Genomic DNA, 23,250 nt, shown 5'->3' on the forward strand with positions numbered 1-23,250 from the left:
GGGCTGGGGGCCATGTGGATGGCAAAAGTCCTCTTAGATAGAGGTTCTGTATGTATTGAGCTAGTTCTTACTTGTAACTACTGATCTGGTGGGACTAGTAGGGGTGGCAGTCAGTGTAGTAGGGTCTATGTCTACACTACAAAGGGATCAGCACTAAACTAAAAGGGGTAATGAATAGAAGAAGGGTGGCAAAAGTTTAAAAGGGTTTAGAAAGTTTAAATTTTAAAAATGTAAAAGGGTCAGGACAAAGGAAAGAGATTGACACAATGGCAAGTACTAATGCCTGAAACGTAGGAGAGTCATAGGGTAGTAATAGGTAGTCTTAATCTGATGTCAGCAACAGTGTAGAGGGGACCTGAAGGCTCAGCAAGGGGACCCAGGCTACAACTATTCTACACAACAGAAATACAGAACACAAGCACCAGAACATAGTCAGGACTTGTAGAACAGGCAGAGAGAGAGAGTGAGACAAGAGTAGAGTATATAGAGTAAGCCTAAGAGTACAGGACTACCTGGAGTAGACAAGATCAAGACTACAGGACCAGTCTGATCTTGTACACCTATATATACTAAACTACACAAGAGCACTCAGGGAGTATGAGCCACTAAGAATGATGAGCCATGAAGAATGAAAGAAAGGAATGTCAAAGATAAAGGTACAAAGAATGAAGGGATGGATAAAGGGTAAGAGACCATAGAATGATACAAAGAATGAAGGGGTGGTCAAAGGAATAGAATGATGAAGTAAGGAAGGGTAGTGGCAAGAGTCAGCATGCATATAGTTCATAGACAGCACCCTCAAGGGACAGAAGTCCTGAGTTCCAGTACAGAAGGGTGTGGAACCCTTGGAACTGAAGGTACAAGAGTAGAGAACTGTAACACTTATCTGTGTTGTGTAATACCTTTGTACACTAAGAAACCCTTTACACTTGTTATTAAAGCTTGTTAGGATGAAGGTACTGACCTTAGTGTAGTGGTGGAACCTAATGACAATGTTGGAAGCTAGTCCCAGTTTGGCATGTCTAGTATTAAATAGGGTGTAACTTTATTTGTTGAGCTACTCCTATTTCTTATAGTCTTCTAGAAGGCTGTACAATTGAAGAGATTAAAGCCCCTAATGTGTATTTTAAGAGGTGGCTCAATAAAGTCACAGGACATTACTACTCTAATAGTAAGAGACTCTACTGTATACTTCCTTGTGTATGTATTCCCTTCTCTAATTTTTCTTATGTAAAATATTAATTTAGCCTCCATTTAGAATACTTTCTGTTTGTCTCCTTAGTACTGTTTTAACATTTATTACTGAACAACCTTCTCAGATAAGTATAAGCTGACACTATACTATTCATTATGTTGTATATAAAGTTTTTTTCTAGAGTTTTTCAACTTTCTTTACTATTAATAGGAATGCATACTTAGTAGTTGTAGTAACAATTATAACAATCCTCACCCTGAAGATGCTGTAAAGGCTGGAGCCTCACTCAAGAACACAGAACAGGTAAAGACCTAGGATTAGAGAGGTTGACCTAAGTACAGGAGCAAGTACAAAGATAATCTCTAAGTGTCTACAAATAGCCCTTTATATACTTAACTAAAGTCATGTGTGTAACCTCAGAGGTTACACTCTTCCCTACTCTGAAGAAATAAAAGGGGGGGGGTAGGGAAGTGATTAATGGAGAGACAAAGGAAAGGATATAGTAAAGGGGGGAGGGAGGTGAAATACAAAGATAAGGACAGACAATAAGGAACACACAGTCACAAGTTTAAGAAGGCTTCAACTTGTCAAAAGGTAAGGAAGGATTAATGAAGAGGCAAGGGAAGTATAGTAAGAGGGAACACATAGTCACCAGCCTAGGAAGGCTTCAACTTATTAATGAAAATGTATAGGGACAAGGACTTTTGACAGAGTTGGTAGAAATAGTATTCCTAAGACAGATACAAGTTGAAGCAAGCTGTTAAAGAGGAACACATAGTAACTGGCCTAGGAAGGCTTTGTCTTGTTAATGAAAATGTACAGAGACAAGGACAGGGACAAGGAGTACACATGGTTGAGACATGAAACTGTACTGTCAGGAACATGTGAATAATACCTAACAGGTCTAGTAAGTACAGTATTACTATAGATAAGGAGAAGACAACTGAGACATTGACTAAAACACATAGTCAAGATGTTAAACAGTACTACAAGGAACACATGAATGATACCTAACAGGTCTAGTGAGTACAGTATTGCTACAGATAAGGAGAAGACAACTGAGAAGGTCTTGTTTGACTAACAGTAGACTGAGTGTTAGAGGTGATCTAATCTCTTTAGTAGTGTGAGCAAAAAGGAGTGTGAAAGTTAGAGTGTATGATAAAGAGAACTTAACAACTCTTCAGTTATACTAGCACCTGTTACTTGGGGGAGGAAACAAATGATTGAAACACATGGTTGAGAAGTGAACAGTCATTCTTAAGTATGTATTAGTACTAGGAGGAGTAGAAGGGCTAGGTTGACAAAATTGACACACTAATTCTGAGAGTAATAAGAGTACAGGTAGTGTGTAGGTAAAACAGAGTATGTAGAGGTAACAGGGGGTCTGTTTATGAGAGGGACAGGACAGGACAAGACAGGACAGGACAGGACAGGACAGGACAGGACAGGACAGGAAAGGACTAAATAATACTAGTAAGGTATAATCTCTAGCTAAGTCTGTAACTAGGAATGACACTAGTAGGGGCTTAATACCTTAGCTAGGTTTAGGACTGGAGGTAATACTAGTAGAGGCCCTAGATGTCCAGGACTAGGATTGACACTAGTAGGGGCTTAGTACCCTAACTAGGTTTATGACTAGAAAAGGGACTTTATACTCTAGGAAACAGGAGGTAATACTAGTAGAGGCCTTATACATCTAGGACTAGAATTGACACTAGTAGAGGCTTGATACCCTGACTAGGTCTATGACTAGAAAAGGGGCTTTATACTCTAGGAAACAGGAAGGGAAGGGAAAGGAACTTTATACCCTTAGTAGACAGTAGACAATAATAGTAGACACTAGACAGTAACAGAGTAAGAGATAGTATAGTAAGGAATAGACAGTCTTGACAAACACCTTAATAATAGAGAGATATGTGTTACAGTAGGTACAACAAGTATACAACAAATATACTATAGTTGACAACTTGATTATAACATTTGTTGTACTAAAAGTAAACACTATCTGTTAGTGTAGAACCTGTAGCTCCTGAAGAGAATTACACTATAGTTTCAGATATTAGTAGTAGTATTAAGATAGTACTTCCTTACACAATTTCAGGACTAGGACAGTAGGTCCTTCTACAGCTTGTTTCTTGACAGTGTTCTGGTAGAGCAATTGTATAGTAGCTCCTAATCTTAGTAGTAGTACTAAGATAGTGTTCTCCTTGAACAATTTGAGAAATAGGATAGTAGGGGCTTCTACAGCTTATTTCTAAACACTAGCTTGAGATTGTAACAAGTGGCAGAAAGGTTATGAGTAAGAGCAAGTCTGTAGATAATCTGCTTGAAGTAGTACAGTAAAGCATATTCTCAAGTAGTAGAACCTTAATTGTAGACAGCTGACTAGACTCACAATAATACACAACACATGTAACTCTAGTACAACCATATACACTCTTCTTGACACCTTCTCCTAGAATCCAGGGACCAATCTGATAAGGGTTTGCTGGGAGAGGGTGGTACAGTAAAAGTATATATTTGAGTAGTAGAATCTTACTTGTAGCCAACTGACAAGACTCACAATGAGGCACAATGTGTACAACTCTGACACAACTGTATACAATCTTCCTGACACATTCTCCTAGAATCCTAGGACCAATCTGATGAGGGTCTGTTGGGAGATCAAAGGTGGGCCAGCAGGTAGTAATATTCTCTCTATAAGCCTTTAAGAGTAAACAGGAATTCAGTATAGCATTTGTGAAGTTTGTAATTAACTAGAGTATTACTGTAGAGTACTATAAGTGTGCAGGAGATAGTGGATGTGTGGGGGGAAGCCAGGGGGGGAGGCTGACAATCTGGTGGCATGAGTGAAAGGTAGTGGATAAGAGGTAATCCCCAAATTTTGTAATGTTCAAAAAAAAGTGTAAAGGTCAGAGCCTCACTCAAGAACACAGAACAGGCAAAGACCTGGGATTGGAGAGGTCAACCTAAGTACAGGAGCAAGTACAAAGATAATCTCTAAGTGTCTACAAATAGCCCTTTATATACTTAACTAAAGTCATGTGTGTAACCTCAGAGGTTACAGATGCTCATCAACCTTTGAGCAGAGTATTACAGTCTAGTCAGGATAATCATAACTAAGCTTTCTTAGAATGTCTGAAACACTGTAGAACCTTCTGACATGCAGACAGGGATGATATCATGGAATAATGACCCATTGACAATATAATGTACCTGCAAGAAGAGAAGCAGCTGTATTTACAGAATTATGATTAAATGACAGTATTGAATGATTTTATTTTATTCTATTATTGAAATGCATTTCTTTTTAAAGAAATAGACCTCACTTTGTGCAAGTGTTAATTGTCTTCCTGTCTCTTTGTCCAGCTGAGTGAGGGATGGAACGAGCACCAAGCAGAGAATGTTGAGAACAGGAGAATTAGTTGCACCACCACTTCCCAGCAGGGATGATTCATCATTGATTGCCAATCAATCCGGACCTGAATGCGCGCTCTCTCGACGCGTGAGCCTGACAGCGCAAAAGGATTTTAGTTACGGTGCCCTATAAATAAACTAGCTCGAGATCGGCTAATGCAGACATTGATATGTTTAAAAGGTGAAAAAAGGCGTTCCAGTCTGTAGAAGAAGCCATTCATTTGCCCACTCCCACGAAACGGCGTCCTTGCCATATTTCAAATTGCGATTTGCACGCCACCCGTCTTTTGCCATGCCGTCACCACTGTCAGCGTCGCTGTCGACGTTGCGCTTCCCTTCACAGCTGCTCGTCGCTCTCCTCGCGCTCCAGTGCATGATGGCTTCCCAGTTTAAGGGTGTCATGGCACAGCAGAAGTCAACGGCACGCATTCTTCTATACACAGCAACCGCGGACTTCCGGCACGACTCCATCCCCACTGCTATTCGGGCCTTACAAAACCAGAGCGAGTCCGCCGGTGGTAAATTCAACGTCCAGTTCGATTCTACAGAGGATCGAACGAAGTTCACCGAAGACAATTTGGCGGGGTACGATGCTATTATGTTCGTGAGCACAACGGGCGAAAGTGAGTAAGCACATCACCCAACTTCGCACACCAGTCTGTTTGTCATTTGTTTGGTTGCACGATCATCGTGTTCTATTTTTTGTCTGATTTGTTAAGCGACTTACTGGCTTCCTCGCGACCCTGAATACAGTTCTGGACGAGTCGGGTAAGACTGCGTTCCGGAATTACCTTGATAAAGGTGGAAACTTCATCGCTGTCCACAGTGCGTCGGATTCACTGCGGAACGATTCGTGGTACGGTGAAGAAGTCGGTATGTAGTTTGAATTAACATACCATATATATGCATACATTCTGTCTTACGTTATGCATATTTTGCAGGGGCCTTCTTTGACGATCACCCAGCGTTGCAGAATGCGACGGTAGATGTTATTGGTCCGTCGCATCCAAGTACGGACATGCTACCCAAAGAGTGGCACGTTCAGGATGAGATGTTCGTTACTATAGATATTACCCATATTTTTCTATGATATATAATCTCGGTGTTTTGAATCTAGGTATAACTTCAAGTCCGATCCGCGAAGCGTCGGCGCTGTGGTCATCCTATCTGCCAACGAATCAAGCTACGTCGGTGAGTTGCACAACTCTTTGTCCATCGAGTATATCCGCTAAACACCCGTAATTATCCCTTGTACCAGATAACACGACTCACAACTTCAATCAAGGGTCACCTCATCCGACAGGTAACCGATCCAAATCCTTCTCCACGAATACACGCTAACCGTGGCCATCTCCGACCTTCCCATATATGCACTTACTCCTTCCTGAAAATTTGTAGCCTGGTTTCAGGAACACGGAGCTGGCGTAGACTCCGGGAGCAATGTCACTGCCGGCCGGAGCTTTTATACGAGCCTTGGGCACTTGAACGAAACTTGGCGGGTATGTCCTTTCTGCATCTCTGCTTTCTCTTCTCCTTTAGTCTTCCAAGTTTGCTATTGCTGGTTTCTTCGCTTTTCTTCTCACTATCGGAGCTTACCATCATATTCAATATCTTCATGTGTATTCTTATGCTGTCGACTCCGGAACATCTCGAAATCGGACCTCCGTATTTCACGTTTCGGGAACTCGAAATCCATATTCGGTACTCGGGTCCCGGCATGTGTATTTCTGTCCGCTGCGTAATTCCGCTCACCGTGTACTGCTCGCCGGACCAACGATACAACAATAGGACGATCTATTCATGGCACATGTGATGGGAGGTGTAATGTGGGCACTTGAGTCGAACACGACAAAGGCTTTCAACTCAAGTGGACTCGTTGGGAACAATGGTTCCGCCACCAACTCGTCTACTAACTCAACTTCGACCGGGTACGTGCTATTTTATTTTTTTGTTCATGTAAGAAAGTTTCTATGCTCATCTTATTTTCTGCCGTTTGCCACATTTAGTGCACCAAACCCTTCGACGACGGGTGGTGGAGGGTCGATTTTTGGTAGTTTCTCGTCTGGAATTCTGGGTTTGGCTCTGCTTGCGAGTATGATACTCCTAATGATGTGAGATGGGGTTTTGAGTTGTGATGGTTATATTTATCTCTTTTTTTTCTTTCGTTACGTGTAATGGACAACGTTATTTATCATGTCCACTGCCTATACCATGTACCCACTTCAGTCCGAAGCAAAATTACATGTACACATTTTTTATAAATAATCGTTAATTTTATTAGTAGATCGTCGAGTCTGATGGCGTAGGAGCAGGCCTACACCTCACAGAGTGGCCTGTTTTGCAACTTCGTCAAAGACGAGGTAGTTCTATGTGACATATGGGTCTCAAAAAATTTATTATGCTGAGTTTATAATGCTTTGGACCTGAGGGTTCCCCACAGGTCTGGATATAGTCTTAGACAAGACTGACAAGGTTGATTTTCGAAACTATCTTGACGGAAGCAGAAACTCTGAGTGTTCATAATAATATGTTGGATGCATTGTAGAATAATTCATAGCTGGTTGAGTAGCTCCGAGCAAACCGACGTACCTGCATATTGTCTATGTACGCAATTCATGCGAATACACTGTATACTCGAAAGACGGCTTTGATCGTTAGCCGATTCTGCAAGATAGAACTGCTTCCATTTTAACGCTGGATAAGGGACTCCAACTGCAAGAGTATAGCTTCAAACATCACCCGCAAAGCATACTTGCAGGGGCCATCCTATCTGATAACGAATCGAGCAACACCGGCAAAGGCCCTAACATTCTGTAGCAATGAATGTGTACCATCTGAACGCATCCCGAAAAGTAACTGGGTTCGAAATGTTGATCAGGAGACAACTTGTGTGGCATTAGCCGATAGCATATTTCAGCACATGTTCATAGAGTCTACAGGAGCTAACCGATGCATTCTCGAATTCCTGTTCCTTCAGTGTGCAGTAACACATGTTGGCCTTCGGGAGCAATGCTGGTCGGAGATGTGCTAGTCGGAGTTTTTACACAGCCTTGGCATTTGAACAGACGAAGCTTCAAGGTACGTTGGCCTATTTTTGGTTCCGGGGTCGTCGTTCTCGACTTTTACTTCTTACCATTGGAGCTTATTTTCGTATTCAATGTATTTATATACTTGTCCTTGTCTCGTGAATATCTTGATGTCAGAATTCGTATTTCATCGGGATTCGGAGTCGAGCAGGCGGGCAGGATGGTGCTGATGAAAGCTGACAGCCAACACCAAGTCAGTGCTTGCTTTCTTGGCCCACGCGATACGATGTGTAGTGTAGACGCCTCAAGCGGGTGGTGCTGGAATTTCCAACTCAATGAAAGGGAAACCGACTCGTCCGTTTGAATGCGGCCTAGATTGGCATGTATGATGTTTAACCACACAAACAGTGATCTCCTCCCATTCTTATAAAGCGGGCCGATTCTCCCGAAGTGATAGTGCGCCCGTAAGTTATCGTGATGAGCAGCGGCGAGAGATGTCCTCAAAACGCATTCAGCTGGCCTGTTGATTCGGGAGCGGCGTTATGTACATAATGCGAGCATGGACAAACCCGATTTGATGAATGCTTGCTCGGTTCTTTTCTCCGCTCTGCTTGTTGTATAGCGTGAAATAATCATAATCATTACAATTGCGTGAGTCCAATAACTGGACAGATAGTGGATAAGTGTAACGCATACTGTGCAAGATAAACCAAGAAATAGATGTAATGCAAACCAAGCAGGTAACATGGACTCTTCCATGCAAACAGTTCACCTCGGACCTTTTATCATATCGATAAAATGCGACCGTACACTCTTAATGAACGCGAATACGTCGCGTGTCTTATTTAGTTGGTCAACCAGAAGCGGGATGGTCGGGATCGGTGGTGTTGTTAATGGTACTGTCGGACGCCACCAAAACCAAGGGATAGGGCAGATGGAGAGAGGTTCTTGAGTGAGTACAGGGAGGGAAATGACAATATGACTTAACCAACCTTGATATACCCGATTAGACGCGTCGACAACTATGCTGAACTCCCGTTGGGGTTCATTGGGGTCGATATTCAGAAATCGAATAAGCAGCTTATCTTCTGTAGACCCAACTATTATGAGTAAAGCTGGTGGAGAACATAGTGAAGTCACGTACGACCAACACCTTCAAGCATAAATTGCAGTCGTTCCACACAGTCACGGAGTTCTGGTGATACTCGACACGCATGAGTGTCAAGGACGGTCATGTCCTTCTGCTTATCTAGCGTGGGTTTAATCATCAGTTAAGAAAGCCTAAGCAGACAAACAGACAAGCACGAGCCTTTTCGCAAATTGTTCAGTTCGTCCGTGTATTGGTCAATTTCGGCATCCACTGAGGTGCACTTTTCTTTCACGGACGCAAACTGACGTTTGAGCTCTGCGACAGCAGATTCAGATTCCCTCTTTTCCGCTTGTTCCTTCTCAAGAACTATTCCGCGCAAAATTGACATCAGCTACCCTTAAAGATTCGTCCCGAAGGTCCAACCGAAAAGAAAGCTCTCACCTTGCATGAGTTCAATCTCCTTTACTTTACACGACTGGATCTCCGCTTCCACCTGCGTTGTACGTTCCGCGACCCTCTTCATCTCAGAAACGTGACGTGATTTCCTCTGTGCGATCTCTTCGATCGCTCTAGCAGAATACGCCGCAACCGCTTTGAGGAACCGACGCGATGTCCGTTCAAACTCATCGATGTGGAGATCGACCACCGGGTTTGGAGATTCGAGGATTGAAGCGAGGTCAACTGGACGTGTATGTGCAACGACATGCGCCATAACTGATTGCTTTGGAAAGATAATATGCAAGAAATGGCTAGTTCTTTGTTCACCCAGTTGTCTGTGGTTTGGTGTTCTCTCAATGATGAACGCGGCGTGACTAACATCACGTGATGAAGTCACAAACTTGTATTCTCTCTTACAAACCAAATGTTCCCCTTTCACATCGATGTCTGTTCTACGTGACTTGCTTGGGTCCAGTCATACCCTCGCTTTGCACATAGCACCACAACAACTCAAGTCCAGATATCCGTACAAAGATAATGCAAAAAATGCTTCCGAATCATTGACGTCTCTTCTTTGACACCAAGGTGCATTTCTCACCAGACTCACCTCATCTTCCCTGCATCAAGAGCACAGAATAAGTTCAATACAAAGAAACATTGTCATGCACCCAGACTCCAGTCCTATCCGGTAATGGACTTGATATAGTGCTGAACTGTCACCTCCGCTCATTGTATCTGTCACAGCTTGGGATTCAGAATTGGCGCCTTTACGATTACGATAGCGACTTTCCACGCTTACTTACGAGAGGAGCCCGGACCAATTTGTCTGTGTGTAACCCGCTCGAAGTCTCACTGACTTGATAAGGTGGGGTGGTACTTCCCAACCTAGTTATTCCATCCGATGTTTCCAATCCTCCGCTGCCGAAATAGGATCCGACGTACACAGGTCGTATCCAATACCATGTCCTGACGTGCCCGTCTAACTAGTACTGGGTTAAATGTTACGACGATAGGATGGCAGACGAGAAAGGCGAAATTTTCACTTCGTCCTAGAACTTGGCCAACCCCCCATGGTCTCGTGGCAGATGTTACTTGTAGAGCCAAACTCAACTTTGCATCTACCTGGTCGAGAGTCTACTTCGTGGGTTGCTGTAAAGGGGTACCTCAGGAACAAAGGAACTTCCTCCACCTTCAAGCTCCCAGGAACGCGGGCTACATGAACCAGGTAATGCTTTCCAGTACATTCGACCTCCCGGAGTTGCGGATACGACGTACCTTCTTGTCCAATGCCACTTGGCAGCCCGCTGCATGCAGTGTGTCCAATCTGTTCGTTGTTTTGGGTCAGGCGGAAGATCGGAGAATTCTTTGCTCCTATCCAGTACAATGGACTGCATTTGTCCTTCTAGATGCAAATGACTGGATGAAGTGCTACTACTATTCTTCAGTGTTATCCTTCTGAACGATTGGTGCCACGCTGTGCTTCACATTACCCTTCGGGGGCTCTCGCAGCTAGCATGTATTCTATCTGCATCAATCAATCCGGCAGCTGTTATTGCCAGCAAGCAACCCTCGGTCACAACTTAACAAATCATCTATCAATACACAGGACGCTTGCAGTCGAGCAGTGTAGTGGGAGGTCGATTCACCTGAGAACGCAGCCTTGACAGCCTTGAAGGACTAATTTCCCTCTTTTGGATGGAATTATCAAGCACGGGAAGGTTTCTGTCGCAGGCTCATAAACAATCGGGTTCTGTCCCTCGCTGTGGAGGCTCTCAAAACGTCATCACGCTGAATCCTGTCGCGGAACGGAAGGTAACTCCGCTCCCAAGAATATCGACCCGACCCGTGAACAAGGACCATCGATAGCCAGTCTCAATATAGATAGCTGCATTTATAAGCTTGGCTGTTTCTACGTACAGATCGGCTTGCTTTGCAATTACATTGCAGAAGCATCGGAATCAATCGGAAATACGTCTACAATTGCTTTGGGCTCTCCCTCGCCATTCCTTATACCCGCTCAAACGCCGACACAACTTTGTATAAATTCAGACGCTTTTGAGCATTCTGAGATGTCTTGTAGGACTTGCTTAAGGTCGATTGTGGTACTCAGCAGTCAAAATTTGGCGACTCTATCGTTCGTGTCTCTTCCCCTGCCCTACTTCTCCGGTCATGTCTGGTCAGCAATTACATCTCGTGCACATGCGATTGGTTCCGAAGCCTTGGTTGTTCTGTGCCGGTCGGCGGACGATTCACACTTTGCATGCCTCTGGGGAACCTTGGGGTGTTGGACCGAATAGATTTGTGGACTTCGTAGAATGAAAATAGATTTGAAGGATATAACCGTGCGCCCGCGAACTTTGCTTGCATACCTAGGTCGGAATACTGATCATATGCTTTCTCTCCTTGTGTTGTTGTAGAGCTTTCAGAAGACATCTTCGCTTATCGTAGATGCATTTGGAACAGCTAAAAATGCCAACGAGTCTGGTTCTATCCTATTCGTGGTATGGTCTATTCCTGATTGTTGGCGGAGCTGCATCTTCGCAGCCCATCTGAAAGAAAGATGCACAGTCTTGTCAGTAGTGTATTGGTCTGGAGCAAGCTCGGAGCAACTGAGGGGAGCGTTGAACCCACCTTACACCCGGGAAGCGGAAATTTGCGCGCGAGGGGTTTCGCGACAATACGATCGGCATTTCGAGGTGTGGTCAGGAGCTTTCAGGGACAGCGGGAAGGTGTCAATCGTGAGTCGGAGGTTATCTAAGTTGACCGTCGTAGCTCCCCGGATGGAGTGCGATCACGGAGCTCAGCCGGTGACGGCATGCGGAAAATATTAGGGGGTCAATTGTTTCAAGATGTTCGGTTCACATTCGGTGTTCCGAAAACGGCTTGCTCACACCGATGAAAGGCGCAGCGTTTTCGCGAACCGCTGTTTGGCAATTGCAATGTGCCGATGAATACGTCTCTTGACCGAATGTTAGGGAATTATCCGCTAGTCGATGGGAAGGCCGGATTGACCGACTAAATGTGGGGCGCCGCCAGTGCCTGTGTCCTAGGTCAACTACGATGCTCACCGAAGCGAGTCACCGGATGCAGTAGCTACCTGCTTCCAATTTTTTTTCTCAGATCTCCTATCTCCTATTCCCCGTCAGAACTCACTTGACGTTTTAAAAGGAATTCACACAGTTCACTCGAATGACTTTTTTCTTTTTCGAAAGGGAGAAAAAGTTGAGCGCAATCTCACAACGTCAAATGGAACTTCCCGTTCATTTTTGACTGGATACTTCGACTACATTACAATCATGAACGAGGCATCAAAATCGACACTTCGGGTCATTACTTTCATATACTCGACACCGAGAAATCCGCGGAGGTAATTAGGATGGGCCAACGACAACCTGTTTCGTCTTGTTTAAGCTGGCAATCGTTGCATCATCAAGGTCAAGATGAGCTTTGACTAAGTCAGGCGGAGTGAGTGCTAGCCATTGTGCTAAACTGATATCTTCCACCCGGTCTAATTAATTAATTATTGGTTAGATTTTCACACGAGGTCAAAGACTGGTAAGTCTTACCGGAGTTGAAGAGCTCTAGATATTGAAGGGTCGTGTTGCCTGTGTTCTCGATATAATGCCCAAAAGAGGGCGGAACATACCCTGAAGGCACTCAGTTCTAGAAACATGCATAAAATACTGAGGTCCAGTGCATACCAATATCGCCAGCCTATCGACGCGTTCAGATACGATATCAACGCTCAAGATAGAATTTAATACTATACCTGATAATCGAATGTGCGCGCGTTGGATTGAGCGGCGAAGAGGGTCATGCGGGCCGTTCCAGTACTGAATAAAATGCCAAGTATTTTGATCAGCGCTCACAATATACAATTTAAATCGAATTTCATACATGAAATAACTCCATTCAGGTTGAGTTGGATGCCACTGTGGGGGTGATAGTGAGACTCCAAGTAAATGGATACATAATCTAAACTGACATGAAGTTCTCTGATATAAAAGTAAATCAGAATAGCTTTTTCTGCATGCAAAATTCTACCACACACCTCATTGCTCCGGGCTCAACCGAGACAAGGGCGCCGACGATAGTGTTCGCGACAGGGAAGTTAGTCGTATCAAAGACCTTCCAGGAACCACCTGCCAGTGGAGTTGCTGCAACTTGCGAGAGGTGGAACGTAAAAGGGTTGGGGACAGTTCCTGCAGGGCTTGCGGGTGACTTCTCATTTTTCGAAGGCGGAGCTGAAGCGTATGATAAGCATTACGGCTAAATATATTTACGCTTGTAGTGCGACCACTCACTATCTGGGAAGATGTATAACTCCTGAGATGGGATATGATCGAATGCAGACACATTGACCTTGAAATTTTTCGCTAAAACTTCCTTTGGTATGTGGGCGGTCCAGTCCGTCAAAAGGAACGTCGAGTCTTCGCTAAAAGAACCATCATCAAATACCTTTGGGATAATTGAAGCGCACAGTAAGACTCTCATATGCTAACAAAGAGATTCACTCACCAAGAGAAACTCGGTACCGTCAGGGTCATCGTCGGTTGCTTGAAGGGAATGAGGAATGCCTGCAGGAAAGTACCAGAGGTCACCTGGATTCTATACGATCAAAATTTGAATTTGTGAGATTTGTTCACAGTTCTTGAAACCTACCACTGTGTCGGAAAATACCTGTCCATCAGTATTGACTGCGGTGACCATAGTGCTTCCCTAATTGGTATAGATATTATTAGCATATGATCTGGCCTCGGAGAAAGAAAGGAAGAACCTTTAGGATGTAAGCCCACTATACACAGGAATCGTTAAGATGCGCAAAGCGACGAAATGAAAGTGAAGCTGACGTACTTCCGCTGTCTTATGCCAATGAAGTTCACTTGATTGAGAAGTTGTGAGTATGAGAAATACGCGAGCAAACGTGACTTCCTACCGAACGGCGCCTGCTTCGAGGCGCATGTTGACAGATGCCCTTTAAATAGAACATCTCAGGGTATGCTACAAATGGGATCGGTAGAATAATTTACATGTTAGTGGCAAGAGGCATTACATCCACTATAATATAGTACAGGTCATTACGACAATGGTCAAGTCGGAATTCAGCTACTTACGGTTTTGTTGTCGAGCCCAACCACCTGTTTGAAGCCGGTTATGACTCAAGGCGAAAGGCCACTTTGCATTTCCTCTGGAACAAGTTTGTATATATTCCCAGTGTAGATTAAATCTACTCACACTGAACCATGGTCGGTCGAAGGTGGTGCAAGCGCATCGGGGTTTTGCTGATCGATAACAGTGTTGTCCGGGAAGATAATAGTAGCTCCAAGGGGTCCATTGACTGCCTCAGGTGTTTCATTCGTATCCTGTGGAAAAACTTGTGTATTCGGGTTGTCGCTGGCCGGGGCAACAGTCTGCGCTTCTGACGGAGCGGTTGAGACAGCTGAGCCACTAGATGAATGCCCTGCAGGAGATTCGGACACCGATGGCGAGGGGAGTACGGTAGAAATAGCAGAAGTGGCGATAGAAGAGACGGAAGGACTGGGCGAGACTGCAGAGGACGGGGAGACAGCGGTTTCACTGCTGCTTATGGCAGGGGCCGCAATAGCCGCTGACGCAACTATGAGGCAGTACAGTAAACGCGTGTCGAACATAACAAGGCTTCAGGTCCGGATACGGGGCAAAGTGTCTGAAGGTTGCCTTCGACCGTCAGCCGCAGAACCAGAGGGTCTTATATACGGCCTGGTGTGCTTGCTTATTTAACGATATCTGCATTAAGCCGTGTTGTCTCATAGGGCAGAGTGAGTTGTTCCCCATGAATGTGCATCTCATAATGGTCTCAGAAATGGCACTTTCTGGAAATAGTTCAGGCCGAACCGTCAGTCGGGCAGATACAAAAGTCACACGTGAGGCACCACGCACTGTTAATCAAAGCGGTTAACGGCATCCTATGTACCCTTCCAAAGTCCGCCAACTTTGAGTACTCTCGTCGGATACATGATATCAATGGTCCGCATGATCCATAACGTTAAGGGCTTCCATCACAGATCTCGAAGGTGATACGTCAATGGTCGCTCACTTGCCCTAATGCATGGGATTGCTCTACCTCTGCGCTTCCATGAACGGACGATAGCGAAGCACGGTTACATTCGTAGGCTAGAAGCAAGGCTGCTTCGCGTAAACGAACAGATTGGGAGATCCATGAGTATACACCGCAGAAGACGAAGTTGTCAGCGGATGAAATTAAACAACCATGACTAAAGCCACTTCATATGGTAATTAGCTCACAGCGGGAATAAAATTTACCAGAAATGTACAGACACGTGTCCAAAGGATGCTTTCATGGGTAAACGAGAGCGCTCGGATTTCTAACTAACGAACCCCGCTGAGGACCTTAGATTGTGCAAAAGAGGAGAGGATTTCGCGATCGGCACCGGGACCTGGCCGAGGGAGGATAAAAATAGACTTTGAGCCCTATTCCTAAGTGTCTCATCAACTTAGCTTCGAAACATATATATTGAAATCCGTGTTCATTAAAAATAAAGCATGTCCTGTCGGATGTGCCCTCGTGTTCACTGACGCAATCGGAAACCAGTTCCTTCAGGCTTCTTTCGTTTAAAAAGGTGCGCTTCACAATCAATCGCCGCTTTCGGATTTAATACCATCCGTTTGCAATCGTCGTGCTGGCCTTTTTGACCGACTAAAGCATCCATTCCAGCTCAAGCGGATCCGTAACTTCAAATTACAGCTTGTGAGATTCAACCATTGTTTTGGTCCTTTGGTGGAAAGTTCCCGGTCGCCTTGTTTCAGAACGGAGCTCGGCGGCCGATGCGAGCAGCCGCCATTGAATACTTATGTCTCTTTGATGAAAAGAAAAGCGACAACAGTCACGGGCTACTCAGCGAAATCGCTTCTATGAACCCAAATAGGAGGAAACGCACCTTAACTAGTTTTGTGCCGAAAGTTTTACTCGGAAATAGTAAAAGGATTCCTAAGGAAAGAAGCAGTATTTGAATAAGACCGGAAAAGATGACATTGTATTGGGTTCCGATTGGGTACTTTTTTTAGTTCATCGCAAAGGTCGAATTGGCGCTGAGACCGTAAACGGTTCTTCTGCGCTAGTCACTCCGCACCCTACCAGATAGTATTAGTAATTACAGCGAACAGATAGCAATAATAACTGGTCTGCGATGGAAACGCATAAGTGCGTAATAAATGAAAATGAGTTCTGAGGAGAATGTTCAACACTCACAGGAAATATCAGAGCAGTAAAATCGACTTCCACATGGAGGCGGCTAGTATGGCCAATATACCATCAACGTAAACGGTTTAAAAGAAATTGCGAACCAAACTCCGCCTTCGTCCGGTCAATACGCATCACATTTTACCGAAGATATTGGTGTGCCGTACAAAAATAGATCGAGGCTCACCCCCGGGAGACCGTGGTAGGGGTGAACAAATAGAAATGGAAGTGTTTCTTTTGAGCTCTTGGACTGGGGTTCTCGTCGGATGCATGTCCGACTGACAAGTGAAGTGAGAACGACTGTAATAACTAGGGCCATTTCTCCCACTCTTTCCGGTCGACACCCCACCCTTTACGATGTTATGCAGGTTTGTGAGTCCATAAATGCCATATCGAGTTCAACACCGCCTTTCATGGTCGCAAACCTTGACAGTGCGGGAGTAATTGCAGGGTACCCGACGTTTATTCGCCATAATGGCGTAGCAATATCAGACCATCAGAGTGGATTGTGCAACTACCTATTCTCGGATGCTTGTGTGTAGACGCAATGTCTTGGCACCGCCGATGGTAGAGCTCCCATATCGCTGACATCCTTTTGGAGTGGGCCGCAGGTCCGCTAAAATGTAAAGTGTATTCTGCTCATAACTCTACTGGATGCCGGTAGAAACCGTGCCAAGCACCTTGACAGATTGATTATCGTCGTATCCTGTATTCTGGTCGGCAATGACTGGTCAAGTGCTCTGCGGGATGAGAATGAATATATATTGCACATACCATCACCACATGAACATCTTCATTTATGCCCTCCCGGGGTCTTGTTGGCGCCAGTGTGATGTTCCTTCAACAATACACACAATTCATATCCATAGAACGCTTGTTGACTTGCGCATTAGTTTCAGCCGCAGCACTGATCAAGACTCGACAACGTGTGCTCGATTAAGATGCGGCAGAACATCTGACTCCAATGATAGGTACCATCATAAATTCTTGACAGAGAAGCTCAAGGAGTGAGGTGAAGAGTATTTTGAAAGGCCAACATTCTGATTCTGTGATGACGACTCGACACAGGGATGAACAAGAAGTCAGGGCATGGCTTCCTAATATGGGCACATGTTACCATTACAATGTCACACTTTATTTACTGACTACATTTCATCCGTATAAACATCCGTAAACATTCCAAAATCATCACTTCACTGCAATATCGATCATAATTCCAATACTGTACTAAACCAAAATGATTAGGCAATCTTGCTGATCAAGACGGAGCAACAACAATCTGCTTCGTCTTGTTCAAGCTGGCAATCATCGCGTCGTCAAGTTCCAAATGAGCTTTAACGAGCTCAGGCGGAGTGAGAGCAAGCCACTGTGCCAGGCTGATGTCTTCCACACGATCTAAGCAATAGTCGTTTGACAATCAACTTCGTGGAATAGAAGAGAAGCGAAGTAAGGGGTCTTACCTGCATTGAAGAGCTCAAGGAATTGCAAAGTCGTGTTGCCAGTGTTCTCGATGTAATGACCGTAAGAAGGCGGGACATACCCTAGAGAAAATAACTTATAGCACCATGCATCAGGCGAAAGAGTCTAAACTCATACCAACGTCACCGGTCTATCAATACAAGCGTCAGATACAAGTCCTTTACCACGCGTAATTTAATAATTTACCTGATAGGAAAATGTGCGTGCGTCGGATCGACCAGCGAAGAGAGTCATTCTGGCAGTTCCAGAACTTGATTGGAAGATAGAACGAATCAGCTAATGTCGATGATGCAATATTGAAAGAAGTGCAACCGCATACAGGAAAAAACTCCACTCGTGTTGAGTTGGATGCCACTGTAAAGCCATCAGCAAGGTTATGGATGAATGGATAGATCATTGAGATTTACATGAAGTTCTCTGATCGAGGGCAGAAAGTAAGAACAGATAAGTGCAAACGAAGAGAGATGCGTACCGGATCGCTCCAGGTTCAACTGAGACGAGGGCGCCGACAATAGTATTGGCTGCAGGGAAGACACTCGTATCAAAGACTTTCCACCAACCACCTGCCAGCGGAACTTCTGGCGCCTGGGAGAGCTTGTATGTATAAGGGTTCGGTACGGTCCCTGCAGGACCTGTGGTATCTGCCTGATCTTTTGAAGGCACAGCTGACGTCCACGGTAAGCATTACAGCAGAACCTAGTTCACTGAAAAGCACTACTAACCAGCTGGAAAAATGAATAACTCCTCCGATGGGATATGATCAAATGCAGACATGTCAACCCTGAAGTTCCTTGCTAATACTTCCTTCGGCATGTGTGCAGTCCACTCTGTCACCTGGAATGTCGAGGTCTCGCTGAAAGTACCATCATCAAAGACCTGTAACACCAAACATATTTAATATTGTTCATCGTCAATTCCGGTACCTCTCTTACCAGAACAAATTCACTCCCCTGGGGATCATCATCGGTTGCTTGAATGGAATGGGGGATGCCGGCGGGGAAGAACCAAAGGTCACCTGGGTTCTGCAGAGACGATAAATGAGGTGCTTGTAAACGTGTTCAGAATCATGCAATATACCACTATGTCAGCGAATACCTGACCGTCAGTGTTGACAGCAGTGACTATGACAGTTCCCTGTTGATAAATAATGTCAACATGCAAATTGAATCTAACACAGGCAAATTCAATACCTTTAAAACGTAAGCCCACTATTTGTAAGAGCTGTCAGGGACCGTAAAAAACATTATAAACTCGCGAATGACTTACTTCAGCTGACGTGTGCCAATGCAGCTCGCTAATTGAATATAAGCATTCAATCAAGAAACAGTGAAAGCCAAACCAATAGCTCACCGGATGGCGCCTGCTGCAAGACGCATGTTAACCGATGCCCTACGGGAATAAATAAGTGAACAATGTTTTGAGCTTCAAACATAATCCAATACTAAGCTCACATATTAGTGGCAACGGGCAATACATCCACTGCAAAACAACAGTTATCATGGTGTCGAGTCGTATGGCTTGCTACTTACCATTCTGCTGGCGTGCCCAGCCGCCTGTATGAAGACGGTTATGACTCAAAGCGAAAGGCCACTTTGCATTTTCCCTAAGGACACTGTAAGTAAACGCATTCCTGACTGAGATTAGATACTAACACCGAGCCATGGTCAGTCGACGGAGGAGCAAGGAGATCCGGATTTTGTTGACTAATAGCGATATTGTCGGGTGCCATAAGTGGGGCACCGAGGTCTCTGTTGATGGGCTGAGGTATTTCATCGGTGCCTTGAGGATAGGGTTGAAAGTTCGGGTTATTGCCTGCTGGTGCAACGATCTGTGTTACTGGTACAGCAGTTCCGACAGTTGAGCTACCAGATGAAGGCGTAGCTGATTCGAGTACCGCCGAGAGGAGACAGACGATCCATTGCCGCCTATAGCAGGAGCTGCAATAGTCGTTGACGCAAGTATAAGGCAGTACAGTAAATGCATGTCGAACATGGCTAGTCTTTCTTTAGGTCCGGATACGAGGCAGTACTTTCTGAAAGTTGCCTGCTGGTCATCAGCTGCAAGCCACCGTTTTTATATTCGGCCAGAGTCACTCGCTTACCCTCGCATATCATATTGACTGACCTGGCCAAGTAAACCTAGAGGACGGTCGCTTGGCAAGGCCGATTTTTTTGAGAAGATCATACACATGCTGTGCAAAACCTTTGAAACTAAGTAAAATTGCTTCAGACAGCAGCAAATTCAAAGTGGAAATAGCATTTTCCGAAGACGTACTTGCATATCTTCAAAGAAGCCAGATAACGCAAGGAAGGGAATTTCTCACTTGGCACCAAGACTGAGTCACAGAAACGTTAAAAATAGAACTAGCACATTTTGATAGCATGAGCTTGTGCCTGCATCGGCAAGAGAGCCCATTAAGACTAAAGTTCGGGCTTGCAAAATGTGTCGTTGTAATTTGACTTGACGAGCACTAGCACTGTATTGTCTGGAAGTATCAGTATGGCGTGGCACAAGGAAAGTGTAGTAGGGCGAATCATCTCAAGAAGAGCGACCAAAGCTGACACTGCGTAGATCTACTCTTTTCTGGTCTCGCGATTCTGTCCCAAGCAAGCCGAGTCTGCTGATCTATGAATAACATTGGAGATCATTGCAAGTCTTCTCTCATGTCCGGTAATCCCGACCGACCAGTCCAAGGTATAAAATGGAAGATTAATGTAAGTAGATTCACGAAAACAGTAAAGTGGCATAGAGTGCCATCACCGACAGCGCATGGTCTACCGGGGGTCGGACACTTGGCACAACAGTTGAAGCATCTCTGTCGGCTGCTGAAGAGCCTCCTAAGTAGTTACCTTCCGTTCGAACAAGTACCAATCAAAGGAGGTTTTGAATTCTGGAAGACACTCACCATATAAAGCTTGTAAGACTCGCGATATTGGTCGTCATCGTGCGAGGAGTCAAGGACACCAAAGCGCCTGTACGGTCGAAGTCCTTTGGATCAGAGATAGATGGACCTTGCCTTCGGCCCGAGAATAATATATTTTCTTGTATGGAAAAGCAGCCACAGAAGCATCAGTACAAACTTCACGGTGGAAGTTACAGTCGAGAATTCAGATTATTGAATTTGGTGGGTTTATATACCACGTGACACAGAGTTGTTAGAATAGAATTATCGCGCCCTCAACCTTGGTCCTTGTAATTGTACACCCACTCTGCTGACCCGGGTGCTGCATAGATTGAAAGCACTTTGCACGTTCTAGATGCCTCCACCATCCGCAGCCTCTTCTTCTAGAGCCTTGGCTGCGATTCTGCCGCAGATCGCGGACGGCCATGCATACGAGGCTCACCAGAAAGCCCGCACGTTTGCTTCGCGATACATCAAGTCCGCTCAGTACGATACCGCAATTGACGTTCTCTTCCAAAGTTCGCGTGCCTTGCTTACCGCGGGTCAGCCGGGAAGTGGAACAGACCTTGCGTTATTTCTGATCGAAGTGTACGAGGCTAAAAATGAAGTCGTTTCAGAGGAGTCGAGAGGTGAGTATCATGGTTACTTATCTTGTGATGCGTATATCTGAACGAGACGTATGTAGGGAGGCTGACTCAACTGATCGCATTGACGGGATCCAATGGAACATGGCGCAAGACGCTAATTGACAAGGCTGTAACGTAAGTTGTAGAATTTACGCTACCAAATACACAACGTAGGCTAAACACTTGCGCTACTTAGCTGGACAGCTAAGGCAGGACCATGTCCGGCTGGCGACCCAGACTTGAATCATTATGTTGGAGAACTTCTTTACAAAGGTGCTTGACCAGTGTGCTTGACCACTGGTAATATTCATTCAAGAATTGTTATTTACGATATATGCACCATTAACTAGATGGAGCCTTTGACCTCGCAGAACCTCACCTTCTAGCAGCCGGGAAGCGTGATAGTGCACGTGTACTCGCGCAGATGATGTTTGAATGGTGGCATGCTACCTCTGTATCCTCATCTGCAGGTCCATTTGCACTCCGTGGTACCATTCCGTAAGTAGTTTGATCCCCATCTGGAAACACCGTTATTTCATTCTGTTATACCGAAATACTTGGTATAAGCACGTCAGAGAAAGAATTATGGTGGAATTGTATTCACCATTCAGAATGCGTTGCCATTATGCATAAAGGTCCATTATACATCGGGCCCCGTTCTCATCCGGAGTGCACGCGTCTTGACATACAGATAGATACTCAGCCACCTACTACAGTAACACCGAAAGACGACTGACTATCTCTATCCCCATTATACACAGGTACCTTCTAAACGGCAACGTCCTCGCAGCACGTACATTCATCACTCACCTCGTCTCCCTCACCACATCCGCCTCTCCATCTCTACGATCCGAGCTTTCTCCTAATCCACTCCCAGTCATTTCCTCTTCCTCTGCCGGTGGAACGGACGAAGTGATATTCACAACAGACTCCCTACTCAACTTCCTTCAACTCGCCGTTCGGACGTGCCAACGCGCCCAAGGTGCAGGCACGAGCCCCGAGAACAGAAAGGCTCAGGAGGCGTGGGTCCGGCTGTGTGGTACGTACCTTGGCAGAAACAGTGTACTCGCTCAGAATCCAATTCGCAAGGTAAACCTGTCTATGTTTTAAGACCTAAGAGTGCATACAGGCTAATTGAATGCTGTTGTTGTCGTCTTTTTATTTTTTCCTTTCCCTAGCATCTCAACGAGTTAGCGACGCTTTTCTTCGGATTGCCGCCTCCGCGTAATCAAGCGGTCAACCCGTTCGGTGATATGCTTTCGTCACTTTTTGGTGGTGCGCCGTCGGCTGGTGCTGCTCCTCGTACATTGACTCCTGGTCCAGCTGCAGCTGGACTGGACTAGTTTCATGCCTTTCCTCTACATGATTCTTTCTTTCATTCATTTCAGGTATGAATTGCCAACAAACAGTCGTGGTGATCTTCATGTGTAGAATCATCTCAACAGAGCACGTCGCTTCTAAAGTCTTTGTGAAATATCCACAAAGCTGGAAATTTCGAATAACAATATTCCCAATCAGAAACAGATATGATCCGCCGTTTTCAGGTTTATGATCGAGCAAGCAGGAAAGAATGTCGCTTAGAAAGTTTTAGGCCTTGTTGCTACCAGTATCGGAGGTCTTCCACTCCCATTGCGTTCAATCTTCCTTTCATCCATTGACTTGTCGCAGTGCAGTACTCACACATTCTCTGCCAGAGTAGTAAGTCTGCAGAGTGGACGCGATGCACATCTGTCCGCAGTTTTCGAGAATAATATAGCTGAACAACCGAGGCGAGGGAATACACGCAAATAGTCTAAGAACCAAGCGGCGCAAGTCCACTACCACTGTAACAAAACGA

At 45.0% G+C, this 23,250-nt stretch overlaps 5 protein-coding genes across 5 annotated transcripts; 2 read left to right on the forward strand and 3 right to left on the reverse strand.

Moving 5' to 3' along the window:
* Nucleotides 1-5,012: 5,012 nt before the first annotated feature.
* FOMMEDRAFT_131590 (class I glutamine amidotransferase-like protein) lies at nucleotides 5,013-6,727 on the forward strand (the record flags this gene model as incomplete). Its single annotated transcript, XM_007262949.1, has 8 exons — nucleotides 5,013-5,235; nucleotides 5,366-5,485; nucleotides 5,554-5,665; nucleotides 5,730-5,803; nucleotides 5,871-5,915; nucleotides 6,011-6,111; nucleotides 6,401-6,540; nucleotides 6,619-6,727. 8 exons carry the CDS (start codon nucleotides 5,013-5,015, stop codon nucleotides 6,725-6,727), a joined length of 924 nt encoding a protein of 307 aa, XP_007263011.1.
* Nucleotides 6,728-8,264: 1,537 nt separating this feature from the next.
* On the reverse strand, nucleotides 8,265-9,440 carry FOMMEDRAFT_165457 (uncharacterized protein; the record flags this gene model as incomplete). The annotated part of the gene is made up of 5 exons (XM_007262950.1): nucleotides 8,265-8,537; nucleotides 8,631-8,726; nucleotides 8,783-8,887; nucleotides 8,948-9,094; nucleotides 9,170-9,440. The coding sequence occupies 5 exons, from the start codon at nucleotides 9,438-9,440 to the stop codon at nucleotides 8,407-8,409; spliced, it is 750 nt and encodes a 249-aa protein (XP_007263012.1). The 3' UTR covers nucleotides 8,265-8,406.
* Nucleotides 9,441-11,249: 1,809 nt separating this feature from the next.
* Nucleotides 11,250-17,279, reverse strand: FOMMEDRAFT_138584 (oxalate decarboxylase). Its single transcript, XM_007262951.1, has 23 exons — nucleotides 17,181-17,279; nucleotides 16,416-17,119; nucleotides 16,224-16,348; nucleotides 16,105-16,154; nucleotides 15,485-16,023; nucleotides 15,270-15,429; nucleotides 15,086-15,212; nucleotides 14,402-15,018; nucleotides 14,281-14,354; nucleotides 14,197-14,224; nucleotides 14,103-14,141; nucleotides 14,021-14,048; nucleotides 13,944-13,961; nucleotides 13,829-13,885; nucleotides 13,685-13,774; nucleotides 13,471-13,624; nucleotides 13,218-13,410; nucleotides 13,152-13,161; nucleotides 13,064-13,098; nucleotides 12,936-12,999; nucleotides 12,868-12,880; nucleotides 12,733-12,813; nucleotides 11,250-12,674 (listed from the first exon to the last, which is right to left on the reverse strand). Exons 8-23 carry the CDS (start codon nucleotides 14,815-14,817, stop codon nucleotides 12,538-12,540), a joined length of 1,437 nt encoding a protein of 478 aa, XP_007263013.1. The 5' UTR covers nucleotides 14,818-15,018; nucleotides 15,086-15,212; nucleotides 15,270-15,429; nucleotides 15,485-16,023; nucleotides 16,105-16,154; nucleotides 16,224-16,348; nucleotides 16,416-17,119; nucleotides 17,181-17,279; the 3' UTR covers nucleotides 11,250-12,537.
* Nucleotides 17,280-17,664: 385 nt separating this feature from the next.
* On the reverse strand, nucleotides 17,665-19,877 carry FOMMEDRAFT_152060 (oxalate decarboxylase; the record flags this gene model as incomplete). Its single annotated transcript, XM_007262952.1, has 17 exons — nucleotides 17,665-17,801; nucleotides 17,867-17,947; nucleotides 18,003-18,015; nucleotides 18,072-18,135; nucleotides 18,205-18,239; nucleotides 18,293-18,302; nucleotides 18,358-18,550; nucleotides 18,608-18,761; nucleotides 18,818-18,907; nucleotides 18,981-19,019; nucleotides 19,076-19,093; nucleotides 19,152-19,179; nucleotides 19,236-19,274; nucleotides 19,337-19,364; nucleotides 19,415-19,488; nucleotides 19,538-19,747; nucleotides 19,798-19,877. 17 exons carry the CDS (start codon nucleotides 19,875-19,877, stop codon nucleotides 17,665-17,667), a joined length of 1,293 nt encoding a protein of 430 aa, XP_007263014.1.
* Nucleotides 19,878-21,142: 1,265 nt separating this feature from the next.
* Nucleotides 21,143-22,756, forward strand: FOMMEDRAFT_77375 (cytoplasmic protein; the record flags this gene model as incomplete). The annotated part of the gene is made up of 7 exons (XM_007262953.1): nucleotides 21,143-21,420; nucleotides 21,477-21,548; nucleotides 21,610-21,686; nucleotides 21,764-21,911; nucleotides 22,175-22,226; nucleotides 22,269-22,502; nucleotides 22,592-22,756. The coding sequence occupies 7 exons, from the start codon at nucleotides 21,143-21,145 to the stop codon at nucleotides 22,754-22,756; spliced, it is 1,026 nt and encodes a 341-aa protein (XP_007263015.1).
* Between the last annotated feature and the right edge of the window lie 494 nt (nucleotides 22,757-23,250).

Source organism: Fomitiporia mediterranea, assembly GCF_000271605.1.
Source record: "Fomitiporia mediterranea MF3/22 unplaced genomic scaffold FOMMEscaffold_2, whole genome shotgun sequence".
NCBI lineage: Eukaryota > Fungi > Basidiomycota > Agaricomycetes > Hymenochaetales > Hymenochaetaceae > Fomitiporia > Fomitiporia mediterranea.